The following is a 13057-nucleotide window of genomic DNA, read 5'->3' as shown; positions in this document are numbered from 1 at the left end:
ACATTCTGTGGACGTACTGTGGATGTCCGTGCCGTGTGTGAGGTGTGAATGCAGAATCAGTTTTATGGAGATTATTAAGAGAGGGAGGGGAGGAAAAAAAACTTTGTTGTAGTTGCAGAAATGTAAATGTGTCTGTTCTGTTGCGGGAGCAGAAAAAGGCGTGTGCGTGCACACTGCCCTTGCCAATAAGTCTGTATAGCATTCAATGTGTGTGTCCTTAAGGCAACCTCTTGCACAGGGCTGTTGAGTTCTTCTGCCCCTCCAGAATAATAGTAAAAGTGTGTGTGTGTGTGTGTGTGTGTGTGTGTGTGTGTGTGTGTGTGTGTGTGTGTGTGTGTGTGTGTGTGTGTGTGTGTGTGTGTGTGTGTGTGTGTGTGTGTGTGTGTGTGTGTGTGTGTGTGTGTGTGTGTGTGTGTGTCCTTGCAGAGTGTGAGGACTTCGGCCATTACTCTGCTGGGCGTGATGTTCCTGTACATGGGCGCTCCACTCAGGATGTTCTTTGAGGACGAGAAGGCCGCTCTGCTCTCTCAGATAGACTCAGAGTTTGAAAAGGTAAACCGTGTGTGTGTGTGTTTTTTGTTTGGCCATTCAAACTCAGCTTGACTTGAAAACTGAAAGTACTGAGATGTGGGTTTGTTTCCCCCTTTTTCCATTTTTATCATTTATATTTATTTGAACATGTCCACCAAACTTAAGTGTTTTAGCAACTAGGGCTGCACGATATCAGAAAAAAAAAGGTATGCGATAACAGTATGCAATACCTCGATAACGAAAGTTTAGAACAATATTTAGAAATATAGTCGAGTGTTTTTCTTGTCACTAATTTGTCGGCCTGTGTGGGGGGGTGGCTTTGGTCATGACGGGCTTCTTGCGCATTTGTTGATCTTCACCTGGTGATTGGACTGCGCAGAAATATTTTGTTAGCTGTAATTAAGTCATTTTCGCGATGCGGATATCGCCACTCTTTATTGCGATTTCGATACATTTTCGGCCCTATTGCCAACCTTGTGTTGTCTGTATGTGTGCGGTGTTGTAGATGAAGGGCCAGACTCCCCCGGCCCCCATTAGGGGCGTGTCTAAGAAGGGAGCCGGTGACTCAGAGGGAGATGAGGGGGAGCTGGAGCATAGCGAACAGGAAGGGGGCGCAGGAGACGTCATGGACCTCCTCCCAAGAACTAACATCAGGTTGGGAAATAACTCATTCTTTTATTTTGATTAGAGAATTGTGCATCTCTTCATTTTCATCAGTTTGTGTATCTCTATTAATTTCTATATTAAGCATGTGAATTTCCCCTCACATTGAATGTTGTTGATTTTTGTGTTCTGTTCGCTTGATGTGATGTACAGTGATTTTACATAAAATGGGAGTAAAAGGTAGATATCTTGACCTCATACCAAGGGCAGGCGATGAGGCCCTGATCTTGGTCACAAGTGACGAGTTACTTCTGTCTAAAATTGCATTTCTTCACTGAACAACCAGTAGAAAAAGTATAAATATTCACATATCCTGTAAACAGTGACAAGATCACCTCAGACATGGTGTCGAAGATCGGAGACAAGAACTGGAAGGTGCGTAAGGAGGGGCTGGACGAGGCAGCAGCGGTCATCTCCGAGGCAAAGTTCATCAAGCCCACCATCGGGGACCTGCCCCTGGCACTCAAAGGCCGACTCTCCGACTCCAACAAGATACTGGTAGGCTTTTCCATTGTGAAATTCCATAAGGGAGTTATTGGTAATCTAGAGCGTCTTTGTAACTCTAAAAGGCTTTTCTAAAACGCATTATATGCAGTGATTCTAATTGTTTACGCACAGTCATTGCCTAAAGTAATGTTTTGGTGTGGCTTTACTAGAGCTGGGTATCGATTCAAATTTCAAGAATCGATTCGATTCTGATTTTCAAGTTTCAGAATCATCTTTTTTTTCCAGATTCGCTCCAATTCAATCCGATTCGATCTGATTTCCGATTCCATACGATTTTAATTTGAGCTGTTTCCTTCATTTCATGACTATGTAGAGAAGCAATATTCTATTGATATTACCGTAAGCAAAAGTATTGATAGTTACTGATGACAGAAAGACTGATGAAAAGGTTAACGGCAGGGGAAATTAATTCTAATACAGTAATAAATAATTATTATAAAAAAATCGGTCTTTGGACGGACGAATCGATTATCGGAAATTAATGTGCGAATCGTTTTAAAATCAGTTTAAAAAAAGAAAAAAATGCCAACTTGTGTGATGCCTAGCGGTTGCTGTCTGTTTACCACTTAACTGCTTTTGGACCTTGGGAATGAAACACGAGTACTCATTGCTTCCCCTGTTGCCTGTGTGATGCCTAACCATGTTGTCTATGTGTGTTGCCTGTGATGTCTAACCATGTTGTTGTCTGTGTGTGTTGCCTGTGTGTAGGTGATCCAGAGTCTGTCCATCATGCAACAGATCGCCACGGCAATGGGGCCCGCCCTGAAGCAGCACATCAAGGACCTTGGCATCCCCATCATCACCGTGCTGGCAGACAGCAAGGTCGGCCACACACACACACACACACACACACACACACACACACACAGTTCATAGCGTTCAGATCTCGAGAGGTCTTGCTTGTTAGGGGTCATCAAATCTTCTACCAAAAACTTTTTAGCCAACCAAACCAAAGTTTTAGGCTAGAGATGCTATACTATCTCTTAATTCATACCTGCCGACCATTACGCATTTTGTGTAGCAGATACGGATTTTGACATCAAACTACGGCGCTGTCACTTCAAAATACGCGAAAAACCAATAGCAAAGTGGGCCCTTATAAATTGCTCTGTAGACTTGCAACCAGACAGAGCCGTAGACATGGCTCTGCTTGTGGCCTTTCCATTGGCCAGCAACGTGTGGGGGGGAATATTGACCAATCAGAGCGCTAGAATTAGTTTGGATGTCTTCATTTGTTATGCTGCGCTCCTCTCGAGTCGAGGCATCAGCTGCCGACAGAAAGTTTGCTTCGAAATCTAATCACACAAGCAGAGAGACTGGTTAATGTACTCCTATAATCTCTGAAACAAGTGTCCTCCTCCTGTCGTCATGTATTATCCATCTTGGTACTGTCGCTGTAGTTTTACAAGTGAGCACCGTCAAAATCACCGTTTCAAAGGTAAATGGACTTTGAGAAAGGTAGCCTGTATGGGAATAGTGAATTGCGTCCAGTTGCTAAATCCCTAAACTTATGAAAATAAATAAAGGCCGAGGTCTGTCGTAATGATTCACCCAATGTTTCGCCGTATTTGACGGCAATAGGCCTATGTTGTCGCTTGTTTTGATATTGGACCGACACGAGATTACTTCGAATGAGAACATGTGTCGATGACCGCGCTATAAATAAGCAGATTAGCAGCAAACTAAATTCGGTTTCCCTTTGCGCCGGATCATTTTAACTCGGGAAAATAAAGCGATAGTTCTAACGGTTGTGCTCGGAGTAGGTCTACATCCATAACCTACCATGACACCGTATAGGGATACTGTTCCCCCCTGAGTCATGGCCCATTCTGTGAACAGGTGTAACAGGTCGTGCGTCATACCAAATATGCACCACTCCACGACTACTATCCGTAATCACGTGAATCTATTAATAAAATCTATTCTCCTATCATCATGTATGTGCCGAACAGTGAACAATAGCCAACTCATGACGGCAGATGAGGGTAGATAGGCCTACTATTATGCAGAGAAGTGAAAAAAAGAAGCGATGCCCCCTCAACAGTTACCGTGGAAGTTCCAAAAGCATTGGCCATTAGCCCCAGTCCCTCAGTAGAGCCACTAGGTTGTACTGAATGAATGCTGAAAGTGTTATTTTGATGTTAGCCCCCAATGTAATAATATTAACCTGATATTATCCTAGCTTAGATAACACTTGTCTTCATCCTTTTCTCTACTGCTGATGCTTCTTCACAGTAGGTGACAACATCACCATTTATTAATATTGGGGGAGATGATGTAAGAATCATTACAATTCAACTTTTTGTTCATAAAAATCACTGAAATGCCTCGGTATTTTATAATCAAATTATACATTTTCCTACATGTACCTTCTACAGCCAAAAAATAATCAGCAAATGCTTCAATTTCATACTCAATTCCAGCTCCAACACCCCCCAAAGTGACCAAATGCTCTGTTTGGCTGGTACATAGGATAACTTAATAGCCACTTAGGCCTACTAGCCAGACTGGTGGTATGTTTGACTAGTAAGATTAACAGCCATATTGGCTGATGATCAGTAAAGTTAATTTAGAGGCCTCCAGCACACTATATCATAGCATTTTATTGGTGTTATGGTGTGAAACAAACAAAACAAAAATCTTTCATGAAAGTTTAATACATTATGGTAGTTCAAAGTACTGTGAAGAGCAAGATAAACTATTTGCCAGATACACGGGATGTTAGGCTAAAATGCATTAAAATGCAGGAAATTGCATCTAAGAAAAGCATTTTTTTTCTGGGGGAGGACCCCCCTGCCTGAATGAAGTGTCTCATATCTTCCCTGTTGACATTTGGCAACCCTAGGTGTAGGGCAGACTATGCAAAACAAAGTAGCCTCTCAGATGGGCCCGCCGGCGACCCCGTTGCTTTGCCATGCCAAGTTGTTGCGCCGTGAATTGCCGCGCCGCGATAAGTTGCTACTCAAATTTTTTTTTAAAGGTTGGCAGGTATGTTAATTATTGTCCCCTTTGTGTTTTCTTTCCACCTTCCCAGAATACTGTGCGTGCTGCAGCGCTGACTACCCTGAATGCCTGGGTGGAGCAGACGGGCGTGAAGGACTGGCTAGAGGGGGAGGAGCTTAGCGAGGAGCTCAAGAAGGAGAACCCCTTCCTACGACAAGAGGTTCAAGACACTCACATGCACTCACATGCACCCTTTCACACACTCTCGGACCCCGTCTGGCTTTTTACATTCATCATACCTGCAAACTTGTCGCTTTTTGGTCGCTTTTTTTCTCGGCCAATTAGGTAATTCACGTGAATCGTGCAGAACCGGAACGTTTTTTTTTGGGGGGGGGGACCATTACGGACTTCGATATCAAACTATGGTGCTTCGATTTGTCTCTTCAAAATACGACGAGTTTGCAGGGCTGATTCCTAATGTCTTTAGATTTCCACCTTTTTGGGAACTGTGAAACAGACCTATAAGGCTTGGGACATGCTTGCTGTGTGATTAAATCATGCATGCCACTTCGTGCGACCGAGTGCCCATACTTTTTTCAGGACTACTGAGCACTTTGCACAATACTGGCGCGGTATCATTTACGGAGGGGGCAGATGGCCAACAGGGCTCTCATTAATGCTTTCCACTATTGTTTGACCTCAGGATGGAAGTTCAAATGATTGCCCCTTGTCGTTTTGTCAATATTGCATCAAACGCACACGTTTGTTTGCGTTAATCATTACTAATGTCCCAACACCAAAATGATCTAACGGCTTGTACAATATGCTAGGGGTGTAAATCACAGCCTCTATTACGATACGGTATTGATTTCTTAAAGCGAGGATTTGATTATTTTCCAATTACTTTCCACTTCTTTTATGCTATGGAGCAAGGGCATTGGACAGGGGTCAGCGATTCGATTATTTTCAATACTCAAGAATGCCCCACGATACGATGCAATTCGCTTAAATCATCAGTCATAGGATCGATTCATCGATATATTTCTGTTTACACCGCCACAATATACCATATAAGCAATGACGGGGTGCGCCTGTCCATAAAGCAGCTTTGGTTGCTTTGTGAAGCTCCTGCGATTTACAGTTCCACCTTCCCTCTGTCCCCCGTGAACGCCTCGCTCGTCCCCCTTGAGCAGGTTCTGAGGGCCGCAGTGGGGCACTCAATCATGGCCACATGTAAATGTCATGGGCCGTGTCTGGCCGTTATGTTGACTTGTCACCTCGTCGTCCTTCTTTGCCTTTTATTGGGAGAGTCCTTTAGAGCTGGGGGACAGGGGAGGGACGAAGAGGGAAGGTTGTAACCCAGCTGTGTTTGGGGGGAGTACTTGGAGGGGAGGGGAGGGGTGGGGTCACTGAGGGGAATATGGGAGGGTGTAACCAAAATGTAGGGTGCATCCCAATATGTGACCTTGCCTCCTCCACTTGCCTCCTCCACTTGCTTCTCGTCATGATGACATCACTGACAACAGCATTATATTTCAATATCTTGCAAAAGCTCAATTGTAAAGTCTTTTTCTCATTTGCAATTGGGATGGTGAATGAAAAACAGTCCCTCAAAAGTTGTTGTGGCGAGGCTGACCGCTGGGAAACTTTATCGTTTTCTCCACGGAGGAGGGGCCAGGAGGCGGGATGACGAGACAAGCACAAGTGGAGGAGGCAAGGACACATATTGGGATGCACCCTCAGTGTGCTACCGCCATTAGTTCTCAACCTCTGCTGGTCTCCTAAAGGGGCGTTCACCTGGCGTCACATGGATCCCGGAAAAAAACAGCCTTGATTTTTTTCCCCCCTAGCTTTTCCAATGTCTCTGGTGTAACAAAGGGTGCCACACCACCATATGGCCACAGAGTGGTGCCACATAACCATATCGCCCCAGAGTTTCTCTGGCTGTGCATTGTAGCCAGGCAAGCTGGGCTGGGAAGCTGACAACATAACACTTGTCAGTCTGTATTTATTTTATTTTTGGTAGGATTCATTTATGTCTCATCTCATGCCTGGATTGCCGTGACAACTGGGGGCGTGGCTCTCCAGTCTTATGTTCTACCTCCTATGGGTGTAACTAATTAAGGGATACTTGAAAAGGGGGCGCGGGGGGGGTGTTGTTATCATTCACATGTGCCCGAGAGTGGGGAGCAGAGGCTCTAACTCGGGTGTGTTTGCTTTGCCTTGCCCTGTCCTCTCCTACAGCTGCTGGGCTGGCTTGCAGAGAAGCTTCCAACCCTGCGGGTGGCGCCATCAGACCTGGCGCTGTGCATGCCGCACCTGTACACCTGCCTGGAGGACCGCAACGCAGACGTGCGCAAGAAGGCCCAGGAGGCCCTTCCCACCTTCATGATGCACCTGGGCTTCGACAAGATGAACAAGGCCACTGGCAAACTCAAGGTAACCTGGGTGGTGCTCATCTTGTACTAGTATTTCTATTTTATTGAGTTTATAAAAAAAACAAAGCAGGTGGTTAATACCAATGTTAAACTTGTGTACCTATAAAGGTGCACCGTGTAATATTTTTAGTAGTTCATTTCCAGAATCCCTGGTGCCCATTCACAAATGTTACCTTTTTAAAAATGCTTACCACCACCCTCAAATTCTAGGTATTCAATATGACTGGGAAAATTACACTTTTCATACATGAAAGTGGGATCTTTTCCATGGTCCGGCATTTTGAATTTCCAGACATAAGACATTTTTAGCTGCAAAACTTACTGGAACTTTGCTCATACTAGTAAATACTAGTTTATTACTCAGTGAATATTCATGAAAAGATCAAATTTGGCAATAGGCAGCACAATTTCAATGAGAAGCATAGCTGCAATACCTATTCTGGCCACATCTTACACAGTGCATCTTTAATAATAACCACTGTACAGGTCGATTAAACTCTCTTCCTTTTTTCTCTTCTTTTTTATTTTCCCTTTTGTTTGAAACCTTGTGTTGCAGCCGGTGTCTAAAACCACGGTGCAGGGCTTACTGGAGAAGGCCAGACCTCTCATGCCTGCCAAGCCTGCAGCCCCAGCTAAGGCAGCTCCAGCTAAGGCAGCTCCAGCTAAACCTGCCGCTGCGGCACCCAAGACCTCCACAGGTTTGTTTATACAGTAGCTGAGAAGTGTGCATCAACATATATACTGCCACTACTTATTTACGGCATACCACTTCACTGCATTTTACATTTACCAGTTTGAGATCAACACCCTATTCACTGGTACAGAAACATGTAAAGATGCCCGAGACGTGTTTTTATGAGCTCTCTCTCTCTCTCTCTCTCTCTCTCTCTCTCTCTCTCTCTCTCTCCCTCTCTCCCTCTCTCCCTTTCTCTATTTCTCTATTTCTCTCTGTCTCATGTAGAGTCGAGCAAGCCACCGCCAGCCGTGGTGGAGCCTGAGGCCTCTGAGCCCAAGAGAGCCAAGTCGGCAGGAGCAGACAAAAGCAAGGTACATTCCCACTCACCATTCATCCAGCGTCTTTGTTTGCATTAAACGGCTATTGTAGTGCATCACAATAATGAACTGCATTAAACGGCTATATTATAGGGTTGTGACGTCATCTGTCGAATGCTCCATTCATTTCAACGGGGCTCCCCAACGTTCGGACGTCTGTTATTTTTCGATAACGGACGGGTTGGTCTATAACAGACCGCTGTCAATGGCAACAAGACTTTTCACTGCTAAAACGACTTTTCAACAAGACTCTAATCGGCTGCTGTGATAGACAGCACCCGTTGTCCTGGCTACCGCTGTCAATGGCAACAAGACGTTCACTGCTAAAGCCACTGGCTTGTATACAAGTCAGTGGCTAAAGCGAATGTTTCATATCACTCCGCAGGGGGTCCGGTCTTTTGTCACTCTAATCAGCTGCTGTGATAGACAACACCTGTTGTCCTGGCTAGCCTACCTAGCTGTTGCCTAGCGGTGTTCCACAACGGCACTGTTTTGTTTTGCGCAGCAACAATCTTAACATTAAATAGGTCTAAAGAAATGTCCCCGCATGTGTGAATCATTTAAGTATATCCATATAATAAGCGGGTTAACTTTCGGCGAGTCGGTCGCTTTGTGGAATAGCAGCACTTCAGAGAGAACAAGACCCCTCCGCTCCGCGTCGGGGTCTAAAGATTCTCTCTGTCGTGCTGCTATTCCACGGTAGCGACCTTCTCGCCGAACGTTAACCCTTACATATTGCAGTGCATCGCAATAATTAACGGCTTTTTTTTTATCACAAGATGTTTTTACATTAGAGGTCCTGTCTATGACATTTTAAACACGTCATGGTCAGTACTCGTCTGTTGGTTTTACAAACCATGTTTACAATTACCATCAATTTGTGCTGTGACTTTTCGATATAATTTTTTTGTGTTCACTCTCTCTGACATGACTGATATACAGTATATAATGCCACTATGCTATGTTGACCGTTTAGGGTGTGACCTTCATCTGTGTTTACTGATGAAGTGTGTCGTGTCCTATTTAGAGACGGTCCGTGGACCTGAACAAGAGCGCTAACAGCAGCATGGATGGTAGTTGGAACGAGGGTAAAAACGGCTCCAAGGGGAAGAGCACTAAGCAGAAGGTAGCCTGTGGTGGGCCCCTGTTCGGCAGGGCTTGACATTAACTTTTTTTCAACGGCCACTGTGGCTAGTGGTTTTCCGGAGTCATTAGCCACTCAGCTATTCTACTAGCCACAAATGTGATATTGTTTTTTATTTATCATGGTACTTTACATCTAACCTCAGAAGATGAGGTGCTAAAGCAAGAAAACTTTCTACATGGAAATAGATCAACCCAACCTGAGAAATTGAGCTTTTTTTGTTCAACTTATATCCAAACAATTGGTACACAAGGGCCAAACAGCAGACTTTAGCCTACTCTGATGTCATACAAAGGAATAAGACACCTGCCAAAATGGCTAGTGAGTAGTGACACTGAAAGTATTACTAGCCACAGGCACGTTTTACCAGCATTTGGCCGGTTGGTGTCAATGTCAAGCCCTGCTGTCCGGAACTTACTGTTCTCAGACCTCTTAGAAAACAAACAAATGGATAAACAAAATATTGCACGTGGTTTAGTTTTTCTAAAGATGCTGCACACTCTGTTCTATGTCTCCTTTCAAGTGACCTATCGGCTGCCTGGCCTTCTTCAAACTGTTTTCAGACTGACCAAAAAAGCACCCATGCCCAACCTGTAGGCCCTCCTGTTTCCAGCACCTTATAGTGGTCTACTGCAGGGGTATTCAATTAAAAGTCACTGAGGGCCAGTTTATCAAATTCCCCACAAAAAAGGGCCGAACGTAATAGCATATATAGATAGCGCGCACCTATGTTTTCATTTTGTTCAAAACTTGAGGCGGGCCAGACACTTGCCATGCAAGGGCCGGATCTGGCCCTGAGACCTCCAATTGAATAGCCTTGGTCTACTGTATATGCAGACTACTCATGGATTTCTCGTTAGATGCCAAGACAAACATCTTTTTTTTTTTTTTTTAGCCCGCTCTAATATTTGTGCCAAATCAATGCCCTCTGATCTGACACGCGTAACATGCTTGTGTATTTGTGTAGATTAGAATTTTGGATTAAGGCTTATCACTTTGATTCCCTGTGTAGGTGAATGCATTAGGCTGGGGTCTGAAAACTGTTCATACAGTAAGATGAGAGGAGGCGTCTCGTCTCACTTTCATTGGCATGCACAAAGGGGTTTAGTCTGGCTCCTCAAGCCTCGGATCACAATCTTTGCCACTTTCGTTTTCTCTATTTCTCACACCTCGGTGGACACATCTGGCTTTTTCATGGAGGGTTAGACACCGAGCTGATATTTTGGCTACTGCTGAAAGCGCAGCCAGCGCCTCCAATACCAACAGATAAACAAACTCATATCAAGCAAAGTGATATTGGCCCTTCTAGACAGTTTTTATTTTTTTTCCTCTTTAGTGTGCTGTTATGATTCATCCCTCTGACTGGAGTTGGTGACAGCTCAGCAGGCTTTTTGTTTAGCTCCCCAGCCACTCTGATACGAACTGACTGAGCGAGTGTCTGAGTGTGAAGCGTACACGGCACTGGTGTCATTTCTAAAAGGTCAGACCGAGCTGCCCTCCATTCATATGGGCGATTGAATCCCCTTCTACAGGGTTCCTGTGTGCACCGCTCACGCAGCGATTTAATTATTGATGATGGCAATGGCAAGACACAGCTGTAGTCTTTAAACGGAGCAGCTGCTGCCTTTTTAAAGTTTAAAAATGGTTTTGGCTTGCTCACGTGGTGGTTTTTCATCTACTTCTTGCTTTCCGGCACTGAGCACATTATTCCTTTTTATGAAGAGCTTGTCCCATTCATTTTAGTGGTGTCCATGTGGTGGTGGTGTTCCAACAGTGTTGGACTGCGAGTCTGTGTCTCTCTCTCTCGCTCTCTCTCTCTCGCTCTCTCTCTCTCTCTCTCTCTCTCTCTCTCTCTCTCTCTCTCTCTCTCTCTCTCTCTCTCTCTCTCTCCTTTCTTCTCTCTCTTCTTTCCTCCCCTGCAGCACTGGTATCTCATGTGTCTTTGTGTTGCATGTGTCAGACGGCAGCTGGTAAGAAGTCTGGGGGAAAGGGAGGCGCGGCCGAGGAGGACAAGTCAGGCCCCCTGTTCCTGCAGATGGCCAATGGCAAAGAGCAGCGCATCAAGGAGGAAAAGGCTCTCAAGGCAAGTCTCACACTGAGTGAACACACTTGTGACGAGCAGAGGGGGGCAGCAAAACACTGTTCACATGTGCACAGCAAAATACTGAGAGAACGACGCACACAGTTTGTGTCTGAGCAAACCCGTACTGTACACTGTGTGTACGTGTAATTTTGCACACTTATTATTTGTGTTCTTGCTCACATACTTTACATGCACCAGCTCTTTGTCTTACACAAAAGCACTGACATGTACTTAACTACTGTGTGTGTGTGCGTGCATGTTTGCATGTGTGTGTGTGTATTTTAGGTGCTGAAGTGGAACTTCTTGACCCCGCGTGACGAGTACATTGAGCAGCTGAAGACCCAGATGAGCCCGTGCGTGGCCAAGTGGCTGCTGGAGGAGCTCTTCCACGCTGACTTCCAGCGACACGTCAAAGCCATCGGAGCCATGATGGAGGTAGCCAATCCACCTGGAACCCTCCCTGTCTGTAACAACCAGTTGCCAATTAAAGGGGTATGCCACTATTTTGGGGCTTAATACAGTTAAAATCGTTGGCTGGGGTTTATAAAGGTGGAAAAGTGTCTTATTTCTAATGTTAAGCGTTGTCTTGCTTTAAGACAAGTTAAAAGAGGGAATATGTCGCTAAGCTAGTGAAAGTCAATGTATCCGTGTAGCATTGTAGCATGCTACATGGATACATTGACTTTCATTAGCTTAGCGACATATTCCCTCTTTTAACTTGTCTTAAAGCAAGACAACGCTTAACATGAAAAATAAGACACTTTTCCACCTTTATAAACCCCAGCCAACGATTTTAACTGTATTAAGCCCCAAAATAGTGGCATACCCCTTTAACTGCCTGTATGCATGGTATCTTCAGGCCTACAGATCAGGTCTTCCTTGCCTCTGCTTAGACTATGTGTCTACCCTAGGCTACGACTATACTAGCGCAGTAGTCATATAATATTTTTTTTATTATATTATATATAATTATATGTATTAGGCCTACATTTTATTATAGCAATGTAATAACATTAGTAATATTAACGCCTCACCCCGAGCGGTGGTGTTATTTTTTTTTTATCATAAGAGGTCTTAAAAAGCTATATTTGGTGATCAAAAATGTGCAGAAACCCTGCTGTTATCAGTCTTGCACCCTGCCCATTGCTGACCAGCACAGAAATGACATAAGGCTATAAATCTTCCCCATGAAAGTACAGTACAGGCCAAAAGTGTGGACTTGTGGATTTATGCATTTTCTTTATTTTCGTGGATTTTCATTGTGTATTTTCATGCAGGGCATCAAAACTGTGCTTGAACACAAGAAGAATTACGTGCTTACCAAAAAATATCATTCTAGCTGTTGTCCAAAAGCAATGTCGGCTGTCTATCCACCTGACGTCAAAACGGTACAACTGATGGCCCCACACATTTCAATAAGCTTATTTTTGTCTTTTTTCAAATAAAAATGCCCAGTCAGTCATGTCAATGCTAATTGAACATTAAAGTCCTCCAATAACTCACTAGAATTAGAGACCTAGAATTTTGAGACCTAAAACCTAGTTTTAAACACTTGCCAATACAAGCATTTTACAGACATTTTCTTGATCTGATATTGAGTCATAGCCACCTACTTGGAGAGGTCAAACCTGTGTTGGAGGGAATCTGTGGCAGGGTTTTTCAGTTTTACTTTTTGTATCACGGTTTCACCTAGAT

General features: G+C 44.3%; 1 protein-coding gene across 1 annotated transcript in view; it reads left to right on the top strand.

The window, feature by feature from the left end:
• LOC134439185 (cytoskeleton-associated protein 5-like) overlaps positions 1-13057 on the top strand; it is a 67840-nt gene that overhangs the window by 30502 nt on the left and 24281 nt on the right. The window contains exons 20-29 of the mRNA XM_063189070.1: positions 427-552; positions 1037-1185; positions 1518-1692; positions 2410-2523; positions 4736-4864; positions 6889-7083; positions 7639-7780; positions 8044-8129; positions 11240-11362; positions 11648-11797. Of these exons, the coding sequence (XP_063045140.1) occupies positions 427-552; positions 1037-1185; positions 1518-1692; positions 2410-2523; positions 4736-4864; positions 6889-7083; positions 7639-7780; positions 8044-8129; positions 11240-11362; positions 11648-11797 (1389 nt within the window). The remainder of the gene's footprint in view (positions 1-426; positions 553-1036; positions 1186-1517; positions 1693-2409; positions 2524-4735; positions 4865-6888; positions 7084-7638; positions 7781-8043; positions 8130-11239; positions 11363-11647; positions 11798-13057) is intronic.

The sequence above is a fragment of the Engraulis encrasicolus genome, chromosome 22 (assembly GCF_034702125.1).
Source record: "Engraulis encrasicolus isolate BLACKSEA-1 chromosome 22, IST_EnEncr_1.0, whole genome shotgun sequence".
In the NCBI taxonomy this organism is placed as follows: domain Eukaryota; kingdom Metazoa; phylum Chordata; class Actinopteri; order Clupeiformes; family Engraulidae; genus Engraulis; species Engraulis encrasicolus.
Note: the sequence above shows the minus strand (reverse complement) of the source record. Positions and strands in the feature narration are given on the sequence as shown.